Source organism: Equus caballus, chromosome 2 (assembly GCF_041296265.1).
Source record: "Equus caballus isolate H_3958 breed thoroughbred chromosome 2, TB-T2T, whole genome shotgun sequence".
Classification (NCBI taxonomy): Eukaryota; Metazoa; Chordata; class Mammalia; order Perissodactyla; family Equidae; genus Equus; species Equus caballus.
Genome location: NC_091685.1, coordinates 75763029 through 75785000, shown reverse-complemented (window position 1 = coordinate 75785000; position 21972 = coordinate 75763029). Strand labels below are relative to the sequence as shown.

The following is a 21972-nucleotide window of genomic DNA, read 5'->3' as shown; positions in this document are numbered from 1 at the left end:
AATCCAGCAGATCTGGCCGTGTTGTTTCAGTTTTTTAATCCTGTTGCAACAGTAGTTATTAGAGTGTAAAATCCAGTGGTTACTAAGTGGAACGGAAAGAAAAATAAGAAAAACAGTCTGGTTATTTTAAGACTGAGATCCTTAATGGCTTTTCTTTTTCTTTGAAAAGTCTAGAAAGGCTGACTTTTAATACACCTCTTCACATGTCCTCCCCCCACTCCTGTGGGGTGTCATAGCAGTTGGCCTTCCACTGGGGTTGTGTGAGTGGGTCTCTCCTGACCCAGACGGGACTCACTGAACTGCAGGGAAGGTAATGTCTCGTGCTCCTTCCCCTGAGGTAAATGACCTAGGTTTGGGGACAGACTCTTTGGCCTTGGGCCAACTGTTTTACTTCTTTGAGTCTTAACTATAAAATGAGGGAGATGGAGGGATGGAGTATCTGAGGTTCATTGCCGCTCTGACCTTCTCTGAGCCTCTGAGATTTTTTTCCTGCTTACCTGCTGCGTGTCATGTGGTGTCCTTGCCTCGTCCTAGGATCATTTAGCTCTGGCCTTCATTCACCTGTTTGTCCCATTTCGGGTGTGAACTGTATAGCTGTGAAATAGTACCTTCTTGGTCTTTGTGTTGCACCATTTCAGGAGCTGTGTGTCACCAGGCTGGCAGTTGATGCTGATTTTCAGAACAAAGAATAACCTTTGAATAGCCAGAGAGTGTTGGCTGCCGGGTCTATAACCAGGATGTTTTAATGACGTCACTAACTGATAGTGTTTTTAAAAGTGAACTCTCTTTGGGATTCATCAGAGCCTTTTTCTTTGTTTTTAATGTCATTCCCTTCTCTCTTACCCCTTATAGCCAATTTGAATAATTCTTAAAAAAAAAAATCTCTGAAGTGACCTACTCCTCGTATAGCTGAAAATCGTTTATTTCCTGTCCTTGCGTCAACTTCCTGCTGCCAGGAAAAGGCAGCTGAGAGTGGTTTCCTGACTTCTGGGAAAGGAGAACTTCCCTGTTCTCGCCCCTCTGCTCTTGGGCTGTCACCTCTAATTGGTAGATTAACAGCCGTATGTAGAGAGTGTGTTTATGAACCTTCGGCTAATGGAAGTGAGATTTCAGGAGTAAAAGTCACTTTTCTTCCAGTTATAGTTGGTGTAAGGTGTGGGAGTGGGAAGTCAGGAGTTTTGTAAGGTTTGTTACAGAATTAATACAGTTTACAGAAAAAGAGTGTGAAGTTTTCTTAAAATAGTTTTTTGATTTTTTTTTAAACAGGAGGCGAAGATATAGCTCTATGTCCCAGCCCAGTATGAGCTTGAATAACTTAAAATTATTTGGTTTAAAAACCCTGTAGTCACTTCTAAGCAATGTATTAAACAAGCATTTGTAAGCACCTGGTTCTCCTTTGAAATCAGCCAGTGTGCCCAAAAGGCTGTGTGGGAGCCAAAAGCAGTATCAGACTTGGCCTGTGCCCTTTGGGGGTCTAGACTGCTGCAGGAGATGAACAGACAAGAGGATGAGCTGGTGGAAGGTTGTGTGCAAAATGTGGGTACTGAAGAGGATTCCCACAGGAGAAAGCCACAACTGTCCATGGAGGTGGTTTCAGCTGGGCCTGACGGGGTGCACGCAGTAGGATTCATACGAAGGATGGGAGGGGAGAGGCCGTTCCTGTTCTGGATAATTGCACAAACTAGGGAGGGGATAAACATAACCTGTTGGATAAAGTAAATCAAGAGTTCATGAGGGGAGAGCGAAAGGGGTAAAGGGGCACATGTGTAAGGTGACAGGTGGCAACTAGACTTTTGGTGATGAACACGATTCAGTCTATACAGAAGTCGAAAGACAATGATGTACACCTAAAATTTATATAACGTTATAAACCAATGTTACCTCAATTTAAAAAAAAAAGAGTTCATGCTGGGGAGTGTGTAGAGAAAGGTTAGGAAGTGAGAGAAGGACAGAATTGTGGCAGGTTTAAATAACACGGTGAAGTTGGACTTAATCCTGTGGGCAGTGGGAGTCAGCGAAGGCTTTTGAGAAAAGGAGCAGCATTGTAAGATTAATGATGTCAGAGGAACAACCTGGCAGTGTAGTAAAAGGACAGGTCGAGTACAGCAACACATCTCTGTTTAAACTTCCCAAGCCTGGGTTGGAGGGGGGAGGGTTTTTCAAAACACTGACATATTCAAAATCAAACCGAGTGCTTGTTATGTGCAGCACACTGTATTGGGTTTCTGGAGGAGATGAAGAAGCAGAGTAAATTCCAGACGCAGTATTATTGAAAACATTAGACTGTGAGCTTTTTGAGATGACCAAAAAAGGAACTATCAAAAGGTAGCATTTTGCCTTTAAGTTAAAAAAAGAAACCCAAAACTTCTATTTTCTAGAATATGGGTTAAGGCTGTACTTGAGCTTTAAAAATTTCAATGAGTGTTAGTGGGGACTAACCTCTTATTTGTTTAGAAGGAAGATCATTTTGAGCCTTAAGTTATATTTAGGAGTTGAAAGTTTTCAGCAGGGATAAGTCATATGAAGCAATTTAGATGTTCACCTATATATCATCCAAAAGTCGTAAATATTTAATCATTCAGCTGTAAGAGCAGTTCTTACATTCCAGAAGGTAATTTAAACAGAAGAGCCTGCGGCTCTCTCTCAAAGGAGTGCTTATGGTATGTTCCCCCCAGGACTTTTAGACTTTGTGGACCTGGTTCACCACTAAGATTACATTATCTGTTGTGCCTCTGTGAAACATTTGAGTTGTAGCTCTTCTTTTATTTGTACTTTGTTGCTTAGATGGCAAGTGAATTAAACAACACTCTTAAGTGAATCTGCCTGTCTCTTCATAGCTTTATATCCCTGCTTTTAAAAGAGATTTTTAGGAAATTACATAGGATGTGAATTTTCTTGTTGCTCTAATGTGTCTAGTATATATATTTTTCTATAATAAACCATTGTCAGGTTCATTTGCTTTCATGTTGCACTAGAGTTGAATATAAAACATTCCTTGAAGGACAGAGCAATTGGGAAGAGCCCCCAAATCAAGCTGACTGTTTTATTTAGAAAATTTAAGAGCGATTTTGAAGCTTACAGTCTCAATTTAACTGGTAATCTTCTACAGTGTTCCTTAAGCATTTGTGATGGATCTCTTTTTAAGTGGTGTTTATTGAGCATGGGTAGAATCATTAAACATTTCAAAAGATGTGACGAATGGATGGTGGTAAATGACTAACCAACTTTGGTTTCTTCTCTTTCGCCACATTTCTGAATACCTCCCCTGTGTGAGACACCACAATGCTTCACAGTTTGCCTTCAGTAGTCCCTCTCAGATCAGAAAATCTGACTTTGGTGTATTTCTTTTAAATTATTATAGCTGAGAGTATCTACCTGGTGATTTATTTTACCAGGTTTTTTTTAAAAAAAACTTTTAATGGAGAAGTTTCCTTTGTATCAATTCTCCATTTTTTACCAGGTAGTCAAGCTTTTCACCCTCGTGTTCAGAAACTCACCTATGCAGTACTGTGTCCCCTCTGAAATCCTTTAACTTCCTCATCTCTCTACCCTGCCCCCTCCCCACCACCCTTCCCTGGCCCTAATATCTTCTTTCACTGTATTTCTAATTATTCTTTTCATCTTCTCCTCTCAACTGTGACCAAGTGTTCTTGCAAGTCCTTGAATCTAGACACATTCCCTTCCCTACAGATACGCTTTCAGAAACATGCCTTCCCCCATGTCTTCTTGTGGCTCTGTTTTGTCATTTTTCACTGTCATTCTGCTATCTCAATTCTATCTGGAAAGAATGGTAGATTCTCTTTCCGGGACCCTTTACTAGTTTAAAGCAGTTTCTAAATCACTGTAGTAGGTTCTCCTATGACTTTCTAAGTTGACTGTCACCGCTTCCTACTTCCTCTTTGAAAATCTCAGCGGGTGCAAATCTGTTGAGTAGACTGTGCTGTTTTTCAGGACTCTTATTGTGGTGGTGAATCTTATTAAACCCAACATGTAGGTTTTCCCTGTGCTTAACTGCCACAGAAATTCAAATTCAAGCCATCATGGTCTTAAGAAGGAAGACAGCAGTGACACTTGTCACGGAGTTCTCTTGTTCTTCAAGATTACTGACATTTTAGCCAGGTGGCATCTGCCTTGTTTGTTAAATGGCATTGTCAGTTATATTAAATTTAGTTAAATATGACTAATTTAAGTCAGCAATCAGGAAGCCTTTCACCTTGAAAATATCTCATCTCCCTACCCCACCTGCCTGCATGCCAGGTAGCTCATACTCAGTGAACAGCAGCACCACGTCTGGCTCACCCTCTACTTCCCGTCCAGTTTTTGATTTCCTTGGCTTCTGACCTCTTGCCTCGTTTCTTTTATGTCTGTCTTTGTTTCTTTGTCCTGACACCTGGTGCTGTTCCAAAGATGACTCTGGGCACATTCCTAGGCTGTGGTTTGTGTTTGCCCCGTGAACTCTGGCTAACAGCTCCTCTCACCAGCCTGGCACCTTGGCTGTTACTCCGATTCCTCTCCCTGTGGCAGGAAGTGCCTCCAGATTTTCCCTGGCACCTGAGGAAGAAAGGTGGGCAGATGCCATGTAATCTCCCCACCATGCCCACTCCCACTAGAAAGTAAATTTGTGTTTCGTGTGACTACTAATTATTTTTGGTATCTCAGAGCCTGATGGCACATTTTACTTTAAGAAGATATGTACACAGTAGTGATAGGTTTTTCTAGTCTTAGGAATTCATTCATTTTATATTGGAAGACCAAAGGGTATCTTGATGTGGTCAGGCATGTTCCCTTGGTTTTCAGAGCAGTTTTTTACCAGAGAAGGACCAGTGTTCATGATGCTGGTTCATTTAGGGGATGGAGTGCTTTTCCTCTTCCTGTGCCGCTGAGTTTTACATAAGGCCTGTGTGACTCCTGTTTTCCAGATTTGAGGTTGGAAGCGACCTCCTTTCCAAAACTTCCATAAGGTTGGTCTTGGCCTCTCTTGTGTGTTGTTCTCAAACACCCCTCACCTGCCCCATCAAAATAGTCATAGATTCATTTTGTAATTACCTGTTAGCTTGTCTGTTTCTCCCACTCGACTGTAAACTCCTTACTATCACAGACATTATCTTCTTTATTGTGGTAAATGACGTAGTGCTTGGCACACAGTAGCCACTCTAGGTATTTCATGAATGAATGAATAAATGCAAATTTTGCTAAATGGCAACTTTCTTTATCTCCTTATTCTGGAATCCCTTTCCTTCTACAGACCATTGCCTTATTAGATTTCAAATAATAGGAGCATAAACTCAGAAACTCACCGTGTAGACTCTGGGTATGAGCTGCTAAAACAAGTCTCTCTTATTTTTATTGCCAGGCTTTTCATTTGTAACCTTCTCCTCTTCACCCAAAAGTCATCCAGCCTCTTGTGAGCTTGCATATTTGGAAAGAGGGAAGGGCCAGACTCAGTAGACACATGCTGGCTGAAAGAAAAGAAGGCTGGTCGGCTTCCTCTAGTCCTTGAGTGCTGTTTTAAAATATATTCTTGCTGGAGACAGAAAGATAAAAAATTGAACATTAAAGCTAAATATGTCCTTGATTTGTAATGTGGCCCATAGACTACATGTGATCCAACCCAAGGTGTGGCTGCATACTAGTTTGTGCTGTTTTTAACTTATTAGTTAACTAATCAACTAATAAGCCAGTAAAGCTGAGCTAATTATGTCAGTGACAACCAGCAGGTGTTATGCTAGAACGTTTGGATCAATGAGTAATTGTAATTGAAGCTGAAGATAATTAATTACGTGATTTTGAGGTATTCAAGTGTAATTCCACTTAAGTTCCATTTTGAAACTAGAGCACTAAGAAGGATTACTGACAACAGGAAGATAGGCATAAGGATGCACTTGACTCACGTTTGACTGTGTCCAGGTTCTCTGGTCACAGGAGGAAAACCCGGATGGCCCTATTCTGGAGAGACTGTCAGCAGCTCTGCTGACCCCTGTCCCACCTCCCTCCTCTCCTTCGCTCATGCCCTTCTCTCTCTCTCCCTCTCTCTCATCCCTCTCTCTCACTGCTCTTCTTGTTCCACAGCTCCTCATTGTGCTTTGCAGCTTCAGCCTCCACGCAACAGCACGTAGTGTTCTCTCTGTGTGGAGTTCTCGTGCCCCTTCTCCATCCAGCTAATGCCTCCTTGTTTTTAGAACTCAGCTTCAGGTCAGCAGCTGCAGGAAGCCTGTTCTGACTCCCAGTGTGATTTGGATGCCCTATTCCCATAGCATCTTTACATTGTATCCTGCAATCTTTGCGTTGTTATTCCTTTCCTCTAGTCTCTTTAAGGACGGAGATGATCTTGAAGGGTTTGGTTGAATTTGATTTTTCTAAATATTCTTGTAGAGCTAGTGCTAAATACCCACTAAAATTGGGCCTTTTATAAACTATATATAGAACTTTAAAAATAGTTTCTATTATATAGTTTGTCAGATAATAAATTGGTGTTATTTATAATTTATACTTTCTATTCCCTATTTTATTCAAGCCTTAATGAGTCTTAAAACCACACAGCTTTAGGTGGTTTTGTGTAGTAGTTAAGAGGCTCTGGAGCTGGACTCCATGGATTTGAATCCTGGCATTGCCATTAGTGGGGGCTCTAGGCTGGTTATTCATCCTTAGCCTTGGCTTCCCTAGCTATATACATTTGGGGGGTAAAGATCTTAATAACACCTCATGAGATTGTGCTGGGGTCTAAAGGAGATAATACATGCAGGTAAAGCTCTTGCATAGTCCCCTCCTGAAAACCCCACTGACTTTTCCTACCCTGATGATTTGGGAACCCATGGAATTCATAGAATTGCAGAGTGGTTATATATTCTCAGAGCAGGCAGTAGACTCTGTCAGTTTTCCACACTGATTTGGAGGAATCACAAATAAGTGACATTGTGCCACCTTTTATGATTCTAATGTGGGACCTGCCTGGTGTCTCACACAGCATCGTGAGCCATTAAATCGGCACTACCCATGAGCCATGCTTCCATCTAAAGGGCATAACAGGCTCACCGCAGCGAGGCCCTGGGATGCCATTGTCACCAGTGCTGTCGTACTCCTTTTTCTCACTGTTTCTCCTAGACTGGAGGGAAAATAGATGCCAGTTGGATCTTCAAAAGTTTTGCTGTGAACTCCACAGAAACAGTTTGTAAGCAGTGCGGAAAAGTGGAAAACTTCAAGGACTTGGTTAAACTCATGGGAAAATGTTGCTTGTAAGCTGCTAGAAAATTGCAGAAGCAGGCAGGCCACCCTTGTAGGAAATGGGAAGCCTGTTCTGACTTGTGTACACTGTGCACATAAATTCAGTTCTCGGATATTTGAGGTGTGGAAAGGACTTGGTTTCACCATACCTATTTTAGTCATTAATGACATGACTACCAGTAAGCTCGGTTTTAGAGTTGGAGTCTTGCTTGTTTTGGAATAAGTATCAGCAACCTTCTTTGCCAAGAAGATATTCTGTGACATTCTTATTTAGTTGGAGTGTCTCATCTAGCAGCTTATATAGCATGTAAAAAGTGTTCACCACATGTTTTTGAATGAAGTGGATATTTTAGAATTTAAGGTATAATTATGTTTGCTGAATAATGGTTTGTTTTAAGGTAACAAAATGCTTTTTAAATTTTATATGTGGTAATAGTTTTTGGCCTTGAGGAATGAGATATTTTGCATTGGTAAAATGATCTGATTAAGTTTCAGATGCCCAATTGCCTTTTAAGCAGCAGGGGTAATTGAATATAATTTTACCTTTGCTTGATGACCCAGGGTCATGTTAAATATCTGTTTTTTGGATACTCTGACCCAATTTAGGTTCCTACATATGTTTTATTTTGTCTTTCTCTCAATGTCAGACTGCCATCTGCCACTTCTGCTGATGCTGTTCTTCATTCAAACTACTTCCCATTATACAGTTCCATTGATGGTTTGCTGCCAGTAATTTCCTATCAGTTGAGAAATCAGTAATCGAGTTTGGAAATATTTCTCTGTTAAACAAAGGCAAGAATTTGAGTGAGGGCCCACGGCATGTTGGGCCTTTGTCATAACTATATTAGTAAGTCTCAATTTCAGAAAAGTGGGCTTTTACTGTAATATTTTTGTATAGGATGTTTAGTACATTTATTATTGGTATCATTAAAATTTTTTCTCTGCTTTGTAAACAGTCAAAATTTGCTGTGTGATGTCACGATTGTGGCTGAAGACATGGAAATCTCTGCTCATAGAGTGGTGCTGGCCGCCTGTAGTCCTTATTTTCATGCCATGTTTACAGGTATGAAATATTTTAGTTATGGATGTTTTTTAAATGTATACAGATCTGGACTTGTCTTTCCATATTTTCTTTTCTTATTAACATTTTACTTTTATGAAATTAAGCATCAAAATGGAAGAAAATCCTCTAGCTTTGTTCCAAATTCCTCCTCATCTTTGGTTTTTGATGTAATTATGTTGTGTGGGTGTGTACATTGCATACACATAGTTGGAATTTTATGCTTAGTTTTCCCCCTTTACATTCATATTTACATATATTAGCTTAGTTTACTTTCTTGCCATTTATAACAGCTTTTGGCATTTTATTATTTGGCAAAAGAAAAGTACTTTTACTGTATTTTACATTTTTTCAAATGATTTTCACATTTACTTCATCCAGTGTTTACAGTGATCAAAGAGAGGTTTATTTAATGTCCTTTGATTTGGGAATATAAGAAAATAATGTACGTACTTAGGCAAGTGTAAAAATATGTAGAATGAGTTTAGTACTTCTGGAAAAAAAGTAATTTGTGCCTGTCACACTTGAAGTCTTTAACCTCATTCTTTAAAAAAAAAAAATTTAAGCATATAGTACTGTATGAAGAAATGAAGTTATTATCTGTTTCAACAGTGAGCTTATAATCTTAGAGTATTGGTAGGGCAAAGAAAATACATATAAATACAAATGTAGTTGTACAAAAAAGCACAAATACAAAGCTATTCATACTTTAGAAACTATTAAGTATTTCCTAACATTTTACTAGATGCTTCAAGGAATGCAAAAACAGTGTAAATAAGCTTCTCACCCAATAGCTTATGGAGTCCCTAGGGAGGTGAGATGTGCACACTTTAAATACGTACAGTGTATGGAAGATCTGTGTGCCCAGTGCAGTGATACCGATGATGAGGACTGTGACGGGCAGCATTGAGAGGAGGCAGTCTCACGTTTCCTGAGACCTAATGGATATAAAGGTTTTCACAGATGAAGACGAGCGCAGAAGGCCTTGTGGAGAGTATGGGCTTGGTATTCTGGGGAGAGGAGTCTAGAGGCCACCTCACTTTCTCAGCCTATTGCGGTCTTGCTGTTCCTGAACTGAGTTAAATAATCAGGAATGTGAGAAGGATAGCAGAGGGGCTGTGAGCCAAGTTGGGGAAGTGATTTTGGAGGGGACCTTTACCTGAGGCTGATTTTAAAAGTCAGTACTATTGAAGGGGGACTAGTCAAATTTTTATGTCTGGTGTTCACTTCAGTCTCTTGGTTTATGTCTTATTTATTACTCGTGGACACTTTCCTGAACAGAATCTCTAGGCTTGTAAGAGGAGGGTTCAGTCTGGGATGTGTTGGCCTTATTTAGGAATTCCCTAGTAAAGTGTTGTCTCCTGTAAGTGGCCTTCCTTCAGATGACACTGCTATTGCCACTTACTTGTTGGAATTACTGGACCTTTGGGGTCATCAGTAACTTTATCAGTCTGGGCTTCATCAGTTTCCCTTTCTGGAAAATGGGCACGATCATATTACTTCCTAGGATTTTTATAAAGATTAAATGAGATCATATATGTGTGAATTTCTTAGCACTTTACTTGATACATAGAAAATGCTCAGTTAATGTTGGCAGTAAGAAGCATGGTCTCCATCAGTGTTATTTTTTACTTTTCCTAAATGCCTTTGCTCTGTATTCTGTAAGAATAAAAGATTGAGAAAGTCTTAGACTAGACTTTTTAAAAAATATTTTCCACAGTTACAAAAATAAAGGGATTAACATAAAACTACAAGATCAAGGTTAGTTTCGTTTCCCCTCAAAAGGCAATACGTAGAGTCTCCCAACTCCCTAAGCCTTAGACATCCAGAGACATGGATGCTAGAGACGGGAGATCTTATTATATTTTTGTCTTTCTTCTGTTTCCTTTGTAATCTAAACTACATTTCAGTTTCCCTCTTTTTTTTTTTTGTCTAATGGTTCTCAACTTTTCATGTTTTAGCTGACAGGCAATTTATGAATATGTGAGCTTTGCCTAATGGTGGGAATGAGGCCCTGAAGACATTTTGATTCTATGAGTATTTCTAGTGTATCTCAGTTAACTGGTGGGTGGGTATGTCTTACAGTTCAACCTGTGTCTGCCTGAGAGTACTTGGTCAAATTTTAGATTTCTGTGTGCTAACGTAGATGCAAAGTAGGGATACTATGTTAATTTCTGGCACATATAAAATGTGAATTGAGTACCTCCGTTGTGTTTTTTTACAACTCTATTGAAGCATATTTTACATAAAATTTACCCATTTCAAGTGTAGGGTTCAATAATTTGTAAATTTACTGAGTGCCATTACCATAAATCAATTTTAGAACATTTTTATTCCCACATAACGTTTTTGAGATTCATCCGTGTCATGGTATGTATCATCAGTTTGTTCCTTTTTATTGCTAAATAGATTCTGTTGTATGAATATGCCTCATTTTGACTATCCATTCACTAGTTGATGGACATTTGGGGTTTTTTCTAATGTTGGAGTAGTAGGAATACTGCTGCTGCGAACATTCCTGTGCAGTTCTTTGTGTGGACAGATGTCTTCATTTCTCATGGGGGTAGATATGTAGAAGTGGAATTGCTGGGTCATTGCTGTGGTAAATTTATAATTAACTTTATAAAAAACTGCTATGCTGTTTTCCAAAGTGTCTGCATCATTTTACATTCCTATCAGCGATGTATGAGGTTTCCTATTTCTCCACATCTTGTCAAGTTGTTGCTCTCTTTTTTTTTTTTCAATTGTAGTCATTCTAATGGGTGTGAAATGGCATCTCTTGTAGTTTTAATTTGCACTTCCCTAATGACTAATGTTGTTGAGCATCTTTTCATATGCTTATTAGGCTAGCCTTTTATGGTTCTTCAGCAATAGCTATTTACCTTTCTGGCAATCTTTGTATGTCTTCTTATTTTGAGTCCGCTGAATAGTCAACATTTTGGCAGAGATGAGGGAAGGAAGATATGGAAATTGGTGTAGGTGGTTTAGTGTACGTACATTCATTTAAGATTTGCTAGAATATGAGTCTAGTGTTTATCTGTTTTCTTGGTTTGAAGCCCTGTTAAACTCTATTATAAAAAATATAGTGAGGCCAACAGGTAGACCTTTGCCTGCTTCCGTCCCCTCCTACACTGTTGTCTATTTATCTTCTTGTGTTCAGTGGATGATCAGAAGTGCTTGTGGTGTCACAGGGCGTTACCCTACTCTTCTTTTGTTTTCTGTGACTCACCTCTTAGGAAATGAGGAGTATGCAGATGTGCTTTTTTCCCCCTTGTTTTTAATCTACCATAAACTGTAGGTGAATTTTTCATTCAAATTGTATCACCTAAAAGAGAATTGTTACTCATCATAGTTCCAAGTATTTGGGTAAAGCAGGAAGGTGAAAAGCAGTTCTGTAATAGTCACAAGTTCTTACTTTGTGAGGTGTGGGCCTGTTTAGAGCAAGGCGGGGTTGTTTAACTGTTACTTAAGAAAGAATATATCAAAGTGGGTTCTTGTGTTTCTAAGTTACTTGTTTGTTACAAATGTGGCATTTAGAAAGCTGTTTCTCTTACAAATACATTTGAGACTTGTTTGATGCCACAGGCATCAAATCTAGTGGGAAATATTGAATTTTTATTTGTATCTTTTTTTTATAATTTCTTTTGTCGTATTAGACATGATTCAGTAAGGCAAATTAGAATAGCAAAAGATCAATTATTATTTGAATGATTAAGAAGGGAGATTTTTTAAAAGTTGTTTGGTTATATTTGTCTAAGAGTCATGCTTTCATTCATCAAGGAATATTTATTGAGCATCATCTGTGTACTAGGCATTATCTTAGGCTTTGGAGACCATAGAGATGAACAAGACAGGCAAGTCTCTGTTCTTAGGATTCTCATTGAGGAAAAGAGGAAAGGTCAGACAGAGTAAACGTAAAGAAAAGATGATTTCTGATATTACTGACTGCTGTGAAGAAAATTAAATAGGGTGTTGTGCATAAAGAACCTAAGAATGTTTTAGTCTTCACAGAAAAGAAAACTCCACTTAAACTGATTTAAATAGTAAGCAAATGTATTCTCTCATTACTGGAAAGTAGGCTGGGCAGCATGCATGATCAGATCTGCAGCTTGAGAATTTCATTAGGGATCCGCTTCCTTCTGTCTCTCCTCCTGCTGTCCTCAATAAAAATTTTATCCTAAGGTTCCTTCCTCCCGTGAACGCAAGACGCCCACCAGAGTGGACATCTTTCTTTTTTTCTCTCTTTTAGGAGCCAGGAGACCCTTTCCAGAAGTTACTCAGACTAGACCAAAACTGGCAGGGGAAAGCAGTTACCACATTAGCCTTAGATTAGTTGTAGAATTGGGCAGTTATGTATCATGACCACCATAGAGAGTGGCTGGCAGGGGCATCTGGCTCCTCTTGCTAGAAGGAAAATACCTGGGTGTCGGTAGCTTCTTTGAACCCAAGACTAATAAGGAACAAAAGGGCAATAATGATTAGAGTAGATAATAAGTGGAACTTGTCATACAGAGTCATGTCAAGTGGAGTAATGGAATAAAATTTATTTAATAAATGAAGTTGTAAATTTGTCATTCGCTTCTTAGGATTTCAGCATAGTAAAAGCTTCTGTATTATACTTTTATGTTTTTTCCCTCATATTTTTATATGCTAAACAATAACAAATTAGAATCATAGGATTTTTTAATTGAAATGGATCTTAGGGTTTGCCCTTTTAAGCCTATTTACTTTTTAGAACTTCAGAGTAGATAAAGTCACCAGTTTGTGCTGGGTGCTGACTAAAGGTCCTTGAGATGGAAATGTTTCTATGTATACATATGTCTGTAAGCTTTTACAATTAGGAATAATTCATTTCTTTTCTCAACAAAAAGTAGACATGGTGCAGTGTTCATTACTGAAAGTACTTAGCTTGGCTTGCAGTGTTTGGTGGATGTTCAATAAATGTTTGTTGACGAAGATCCTTCTTAGCTGGAATACCCACATTCAGGACTAATTTAAGTGTTATTAATTATGTTAAGTAAAGGTGCTGCATTTTAAATTGGCTCTTGTTTTACTTTTCATTCTTCTAGTCATTCATTCATCCAACAAATATTTATTGGGTATCTACCATATGTGGGGCATGGTGGGAAACAGAGGTAAGAAAGACATCATCTCTTCTCCCAGGGAGCTCAAGAATCCAGGTGGGGAGAACTAGGGATTATTATGACAGGATGGATTTGCAGGACGTACCCAAGCGTACCCAGGATGAGAGCCTAACCCAGCCTTGGGTCACCAACAGGTAAGGCTGCCTGGAGAGGTTCCAGCTGAGTCTTGAAGTATGTGTAGATTTTTCATGGTGTGGGTTAGCCTGGGGAATGAGGGCTTGGGGAGACAAAGAGGACAAAGCCCAACAAAGGCATCAAAGTAGGAAATTGCTTGGTGTGTGTGGGAAAACTACAAAAAGTTCCTTATTGATGTGTTTTAAGACTAGAAGTGAGAGAGAGAGAGGAGGTTGGATAGCGAAGCAGGGGCAGGACATGGAAGGGGCTTGCATGCCTGGACCAGGAGCAGCTGAAGGCTTTTGAGTGCCATGGAGTCCGTCCTAGAGATAGGGAAAGAGTTAGGAGGTTGCTGTGGTGGTGTTGGCAAGAGATGATGGGAGCCCCACTGGCACAGTGGCAGAAAGGATGGAGAGGAGGTGAGGGGGTTGATTTGAGATCTATCTGGGTTAATTTTGCAGGTTTTAGTGAATGATGAGATGGGTGCATAAGGAAGAGGAGAGAGTCAAAGACGACTCTCAAGTTTTTAGTGATGATGTTTGTGTGAATATCCTAGTATAGCTTTAGAGTTCTGCATGATCAAAACACAGAAACAAAATACTCTCATCCGGAGAGAGACTATGGGAAGTTAAAAATGATACAAGATACACTCTGTACAGTATCATTGGATATCTTTTAAAAATGCATTATCAAAAATAAATCTCATAAAACCATACTGATTAAGGATTTCATCTATAAACACAGTAAAGGGCCATAACTAAGGTAATATGTAAAAACTAGAATTAGATCTAAATAACTTTACATCTGTCTTTAGTATGTGTTTTGTTTCTTAGGTAGTTTTTGGAATTTTTCAACTATTACTGCAATCTGTGGCAACCTATTTGTTTTTGTTACTGCTTTTGTAAATTAATATGAAAAATAAAGATTAAAACGTTTCTAAAGCAGTATATGATAGAGATTGGATTTGTTGAAAGTAGCTAGATACAATTTTTGGGGAGAGGTGTAGTTAATATTAAAAATGACACATAAGGAGAGGCCAGCCCAGTGTCATAGTGGTTAAGTTTGCATGCTTCGCTTTGGTGGCCTGGAGTTGCGCTGGTTCGGATCCTGGGCACGGACCTATGCACAGCTTGTCAAGCCGTTCTGTGGCAGGTGTCCCACATATAAAATGGAGGGAGATGGTCACAGATGTTAGCTCAGGGCCAGGCTTCCTCAGCAAAAAGAGGAGGATTGGCCGTGGATATTAGCTCAGGGCTAATCTTCCTCAAAAAAAAAAAAAAGACACATAAAGAATATATGAATTAGCAAAGTGTCTCTTATAGCAGCAATACCTTAAAAACTATAATATTAAAAACTGCTTGGCAGAGGACTAATTATTTTTCAGTCATATATATAAATCAAAGTCAGACTGGTATTTGTCTAAGCTAAGTCTTGCCTAAGTCCTAAAGGGTGAATTCAGTCCTTGAGAACTAAGTTCATGGCTTTATGCTTGTGTGGCCCCAGACCCTGCAGGGCTTCGCACATCACAGGGTCCCTGTAGAGGAATTAGGTGTGGCCTTTGTCTAAAGTCCAAGTCCAAGTGCTTCACTTTGGGCACAGAAGAATTCCCGATGATACAGATTCCATCTGTCTACAAGCTGCAGGAAGACAGTAGGATAGAGGGAGGTGCCTTATTTGCAGATAGAGAATTATATTTCCATGTTCCTTGGCCCTCCATTTTTCCCATCTCCTTTAAGGGGAGGAGAAAAACGTGCTAAGGCAGCAGACGTGTAACTCAGTCCTGTCTTCCTGCTACATAGGCGTATGTAATACCTCTTTCTTATTAACTATCTCTCTTCCCTTGTAGTTCTGATGGATGTTTTCCCCCCTGGGAAGTAGCAGGGTAGTTTTTGAGCAATTTTAGCTCTTAAAGGGAAAAGAGCTTCTTTCTGAGGTCTTGTCAGAGATCATCTCCAGGGAAGCATGCAGTTAAATGTACATCGCTATTAGTATTTCTCTCCTCCCAAGGTTTGTGTTTGCAAAGGATATTTGTGTAATTATAGATTCCCATAGGCTTTTCTGATAGTTTACAATTGCTGACAGTTCACTTCTTCTGAAAAAGAAATTAACTTTCAAGACATCTTGAGGTCATTGTGTTGTTATTCTAACAGGAGATGCTGGATTAAGGTAAAGGTGAGGGGTGGCAGCATTGTTCTTCATGCTGATGCTTTTATCTCTAACACCTAATGAATTCCAGGACCAAACCTTTTTCCTAAGGTGTCTCATCGTGTTCAACATTATTTTTAGACTCTTGTTGTTTTTCATTGAAGTTTTCTTTTCCCACCATTTGATTGCTTATGTCTCGCTATATCTTGGGTCATTTTCTGTTGTCCACATGTGAGTGCTCAAACCTACTTCTGGCTTTCCCCACATCTCCTTGGTTTAGGGGCCATCCCTTCTCTTTTCTGCTTCCCTGTTTCTTTCTACAAGAGAGGATCTTATTTGTGATTCCTGAATGCTTCACTGGTTCAATGGGTATTAGAAGGGAAGTCTCGTACCACTTTTTAGCAGGCAGTGATGTGGAAGAGTATCTGGGTTTAGTAGTAAATGCTGGTATGGAAATGACTGGAGCATGAAGTTCCCGGGGCTGACAAACAGGAGCGGATGACAAATAGCAATGGAACTGGGCTAGAAGATCACTGTTCAAGCCTTTGTCTTTGCCTAATTCTTTTTGATCCCTCTTTTGTCTTGCATTCCCTCAGCATCTTGGGTAACTTGTGTTCTAATTTTTGCTTGAAAGAGGATCATGTCCTCCCCCTGAGGGCAGAGCCTCTGTGTCCAGCGCAGGCCACACCTGTCCATGGCAGGCACTGATGTGCTTGTTGAATGAATGCTGCTAATCAGATGGGGCCTTTGCAGCAAGTGCTCATTGTTCTTAGTGAGAAGGGGTAACATTTTGACTATTTAATCAGGAGTAGAAATCCCCAAAGGAAACAAACTTCTCAAAAGCATGGACCCCCAAAAAAAGCATGGACAGCGTTGGACACTGAACCTGTAATGCCACAGGTATTGTAGTTAATGCAGTTGGACATGTGGCATGTTCATTGTTGATGTGATTTTCAGGTCTAAGGGGTAACAAAAGTTCGTTTTATGGTTTGCTCAGGTAAGCTTTTAGGGGAGGTAGGAGAATGTTTCAGACCTGCAAAAAGTGGCGATCATTTGCCTACTGAATAGAGTGAGTGGCAAGAAAAGTGATCAGTCTGTCTTGGCGTTGGTATTTCCTCAGCAGTGTCTTGCTGCAGCGTCACTCTTTCTTCTTTGTGTTTTAGGTGAGATGAGTGAGAGCCGAGCAAAGAGAGTTCGAATAAAAGAGGTAGACGGCTGGACCCTGAGGATGCTAATTGATTATGTTTACACTGCAGAAATTCAGGTTACAGAAGAAAATGTACAGGTAAGAGCAAACACTCATACCATTTAGCTCGTTATACATGTCAGTTTTTCAACTCAAAAAAGCATACCCACACAGTATACATTTTGTACCAAAGTGCGAGAATTCATTGTTAAAACTGCATTTCCAAGAGACATTTGGAATGATTATATCTTTTTAATAATGTTTCTGATTTCAGTATCTTTTATATTCTTAAAGTTCTAAGATACAAATCCTTTAGTTCTGTGAATGTTGCTTGTTCTTTTCTGAAAACACTGTCATATTCATTTATAACTACTGATTGATGCTGCCCACATTTTTCTTTATTCTCTTGAAGGCTGAAGTCTACAAAGGATGTTTTTGACTGCCAAGAGCCTTTACTTCTTTTACTGTTTCAGCATCCTCTCTAAGTGATTCTGGAGTTTAGCTAAAATTTGACATTACTTCTTCCTTACTTTGTATAAAGAACAAATGTTTTGTATGTATGATGTAAATGTTTAAATGGTACAGATGGACAGTATATGGAGTAGAAAGTGAAAGTCCCTCTTTAAAACTGCCCTTCCCTTTCTGCCCACCCCATCCCACACTCGTTTGATCCACTCTCCTTCCCCAGAGGGTATCCTCTGCTATCTGTTTGATGTGACTCTTTTCAGACCATCTTCTATGCAGTTACACACACGCGCACACACACACACACACACACACACACACAGTTTTCATGACGTAATATATTTTTACTATACCTGTTGTTCTGCAATTTGCTTTTCTCACTGAACAAGGTGTCTTGAAGTTCTTTACATGTCAGTGCATATGGATCCAGCTCATTCTTTTGTGTGGTATCTCTTACGTTAGTCAGCACATGTGATTTTTCACCTTTACAAAAGTGTTGCAGTGAACGAGCATTTTTATATTTGCATCCAAAAATTTTATGGGGTAGATTCTTTAAAATGTCCTTTGTGGATCAAAGGATACATGCATGTTTTAATTTTTGATAGATATGCCAAATTGCCATCTAAAAGTTTGTATTTATTTGTACTCCTTCCAAAAGGTAAACTGTGTTTTGAGGACAACAGAAAGAGTTAGGATTAACTTCTTAAGAAATAGTATCTAAATTCTGCTTGCACCCAAGTAGGAAATTATGGGTTCAATCTTTTGTCCCTGGTAATTACTTGAAATATGATACAAAATATTTGAATTTGGAGACTGAAGTCTTTGCATTTTAACTTAAGACATGCCATTATTAAATCTGAAATATTGGCAGTGATAAGGCCTCCTGGTGATCTTTCCCAGATGGCCTCAGTAATCTTTGCTTGGAAGTCCCGTTTATGAGATAAGGCGTTTGAAAAACCTTAGTTGATATGGAAATTGTGTATAAAGGTGTGAATCAGATGCTAGGTGAACATTTTTTTTAACATGGAAGACAGTGTTTGGTACATGTCATGAGATAACAGTACTGACATGTCATCTCACTCTGGTCTTTTCTGTGCAGTCGGGCTATTTGCTGGATTCTGGGGCATTGTTTTCAACAAGACTGTATCTTGGGTTTCTTTTTGCTCCTTTGTTTTATTCATTTGAGGCAAATGGGCCTCATTTTGCCCTATATCTGATCTTCAGCAAGTGAATTACTGATTGTTTTCTTTGATACACGCCATGTGTCAGATGGGGAAAATTGCAAAAGATGATTTAGGCCTAAGAGACCAGACTGTGTGAATTCAGCACTGAGTGTTGTTTGCACTGGTTCTTGTGGTGGACACATTCGCCTATGAGGAACTGAGAGAATGCCTCTCATGTTTCCTTTAATAACGATCACGTTCCAGTCCTGAAATATTAGTCATTACAGCCTTTCATAAAACCTCTTGCCATGCTCATTTGCCTTTTGTGTATTTTGCTCAGCTCTTAGAGGAATGCATTCAAAGAGTTGTGTTTGGCAGACTTATTAAATGCTTAACTTTGGTATAGTGTTTTTGGAAGAGGGATGTCTCTTTAATAAAGGAATATCTTGGTATGTAAAGCCTTATTTTATGTTCCATTGAAAAATCCTTGTTTTAGAAAAGGTGATTTGGAAATAAAATCGATTGAAATAAGCTACCTTTTCCATACAAGTATTTTTCAATGAAATACAAAATAAGGATTTATCTATCAAGATACACCAAACTGCCCTTTCCTCTATTTTGTGTATTTTTGTCTGCCTATTCTTTGTTAAATCTTTCTTGTAAGTGCTGTTTACCTTAAGGAAAGGAACAGTATGGTAGAGGTATGTAGTCTTCTTATTAATGTTAAGCTAAAGTTTTTTTTTTTTTTTTTGAGGAAGATTAACCCTGAGCTAACTACTCCCAATCCTTCTCTTTTTGCTGAGGAAGACTGGCCCTGAGCTAACATCCATGCCCATCTTCCTCTACTTTATGTGTGGGATGCCTACCACAGCATGGCTTATTGCCAAGCGGTGCCATGCCTGCTCGCGGGTTCTGAACCAGCGAACCCCAGGCCGCTGAGAAGCGGAATGTGCTAACTTAACTGCTGCACCACCGGGCCGGCCCCTAAACTGAAGTTTTAAATGGTCCCAACTGGAAGCCCTGCTCTGAGTCTGTCTGCATTGAGAGTGCTGACTCTGGGGACAGAACTTTCTGTAATTCAAATGTTGTAGGTATATTTTCTTATTAGATCTAGAAATCAAATCAAGTCAAATCTCTTGTCAGGTGCACCTCCCTTTTGTCAGTTTCTGTTTTAGTAATAAAGTACAATTTTAGGATAGCAGGCGTCTTAGTCTTTTCTTTGGGATTGCATGTTTTTATGTAGAATCATAGTGCCATAGAAGGCTGAGGTCCAGCTGTCTTAGAGTCAGATGGTGAAAGAACAGGACCATAAGCCTGGTTTCCTTGATTCCTAGTTTAGGGTCCCTTCTGTGATACCATGCAGTCTTCTTAATACATAAATTTAAGAAATATGTAATAGCTATTTGAAGGGAAGGTTGTTAACTTTGGATCAGAATGAGGGAATGAGGTAATTTGAAAAATTAACTCCGAAGGAGGAGCAGTTGCTACTGTATTACACAAGTAATAGGGCTTTAATTTTTGGCTGTGGAAGGTTTCCCTGATTTATTGATTTATTTTTTTAGTGTTTTTTTTTTGTTTAAGTTTTTAAACTTTAGTTGTGAGTTTGGATATTTGTTTTTATTTGTAGCAAGGTTGGGGAATAATTTGAGCCTTATCAATTTATATATATTTTTTAAAGAGAAATAAAAGGAGAATACATATCTTACCTTCACCGTGCTTTTAATTGAACTTTTTTGTTGTTCCTGTTGAGTAAGTTAAATTTGACTTGTGTTTAGAGTTTCAAATCAAATTTTATAAACTTTATAAATCTGGAAACAGAAAATAAGGCCAAAAGCTACCATAAAGTATGTCTTTAAACTTTTCTGGGGTCGTGGTCTCCTTTGAGAATCTGATGAAAAACTGTAGAACCTTTCCCAACTAAAGTACATATAAGCATGTATGCATGTTTTTCATACACTTTCAGAGAATTCATGTACTTTATCTCTCCCTCACAATTAAGAATACTTGGCTTTATGTATATATGTAGAGTTTTCACATGGGTTTATTTTCAGCTATGTGCTAGGCATTTTACATGTCTCATTTGATACTCACCACCGTATTAGATAGGTGTTACTCCATTTTGCAAATGAGAAAGCTCAGGAAGGTTAAGTAAGCAAACATCACACAACAACTATTAATTTGTCATTAACTAGTGTTACTTAAAAAGAGAGTTTATAAATTTGAAAGTAAAATTATCTTTATAACCAAAAAGTATTTTTTTCATTATCCAAAAATTATTGAAAGTGTACTCCTCTTCATTTGATGGGTTGATTAACGTTTTTGGAGAATCCTAAAGGATCTTGAATATTTCAGAACGTTCACTCATTGCTAGATTTGTGGTTTTGTTACGTACATTTTGACTTCTTAGCTTTTGGTATTTGTTTTGGCTTACTAAAAGTAGGTAAGAGTTTTTCACTCGATGTAAGTATGAAAAACAAAGATAAGCATGTTAATAGACAGTGCCAGTATAAGTAAATGCTCTTATTCCCAAGTTAATATCATCCACAGATTCTGTCTACATTAGGACTTTTACTATTTGGGGAGAATTTAAGAAGCGTCTGATAATTTTGAGTGGATGGGTTTTAAATAGTTCATGAAACTTACATGTTGCGTAAATTGAAGTTATTTGAGAGAGAAAATCTCGTCCTTTTAGAAAAGGAACAGAATTTAAATGAGAGTTTTTCAAGAGACATTTAAAATTAATTCTTGGTAATAAACACAACAGAGTGTTTAATGCAATCTCAGTACAATAGAAAATTCAGTATAGTGTGTCCATTTTATTGATGGTGTAGGGCGGGTTGTTTTTGTTTATTTTAGACGTGAAGTACTAGCAGTATACTGTTGTGTAGCATTTTACCCATGAGGCCTTCCTAAAAGGAGTGCATCATAGGGACGGGCTTCCACGGTGGGAGGCCTATTTGATATGGTTGACCACTTAATCAAAAAAAATGCTATTATGGGGCCGGCCCGGTGGTGCAGCGGTTAAGTGCGCACATTCCGCTTTGGCGGCCCCGGGGTTCACTGGTTCGATCCTGGGTGTGGACATGGCACCGCTTCGCAAGCCATGCTGTGGTAGGCATCCCACATATAAAGTAGGGGAAGATGGGCACGGATATAAGCTTAGGGCCAGGCTTCCTCATCAAAAAGAGGAGGATTGGCAGCAGTTAGCTCAGGGCTAATCTTCCTTAAAAAAAAAAAAAAAAAGCTATTAAAATGGAGAAACCATTAAAAAAGAGTACATGTATACCCTAAATATTTTATTTTAACCTAAAACATATAACTATGCAATTGTATGCCAATCTTTTGTTGTAAAACTAAGTATGGTCAGCTACTCGGAAAGCCACGTACTCTTTCTTGCACGTACCACACCATAACGATGCATCAATTCTAATTTTCCAGTTGTTTTTGAAGTGCAGCAAGAACTGAGACACTTGA

The 21972-nt window shown here is 38.8% G+C and overlaps 1 protein-coding gene across 3 annotated transcripts in view; it reads left to right on the top strand.

Moving 5' to 3' along the window:
- The window catches only part of KLHL2 (kelch like family member 2), a 107388-nt gene that overhangs the window by 14408 nt on the left and 71008 nt on the right, over nucleotides 1-21972 (top strand). For 2 of the 3 annotated variants that reach the window (XM_023636350.2, XM_023636349.2), the window contains exons 3-4: nucleotides 8178-8284; nucleotides 16848-16969. In XM_023636350.2, the coding sequence (XP_023492118.1) occupies nucleotides 8178-8284; nucleotides 16848-16969 (229 nt within the window). The remainder of the gene's footprint in view (nucleotides 1-8177; nucleotides 8285-16847; nucleotides 16970-21972) is intronic. The other variant, XM_070261415.1, reaches the window with a different exon arrangement.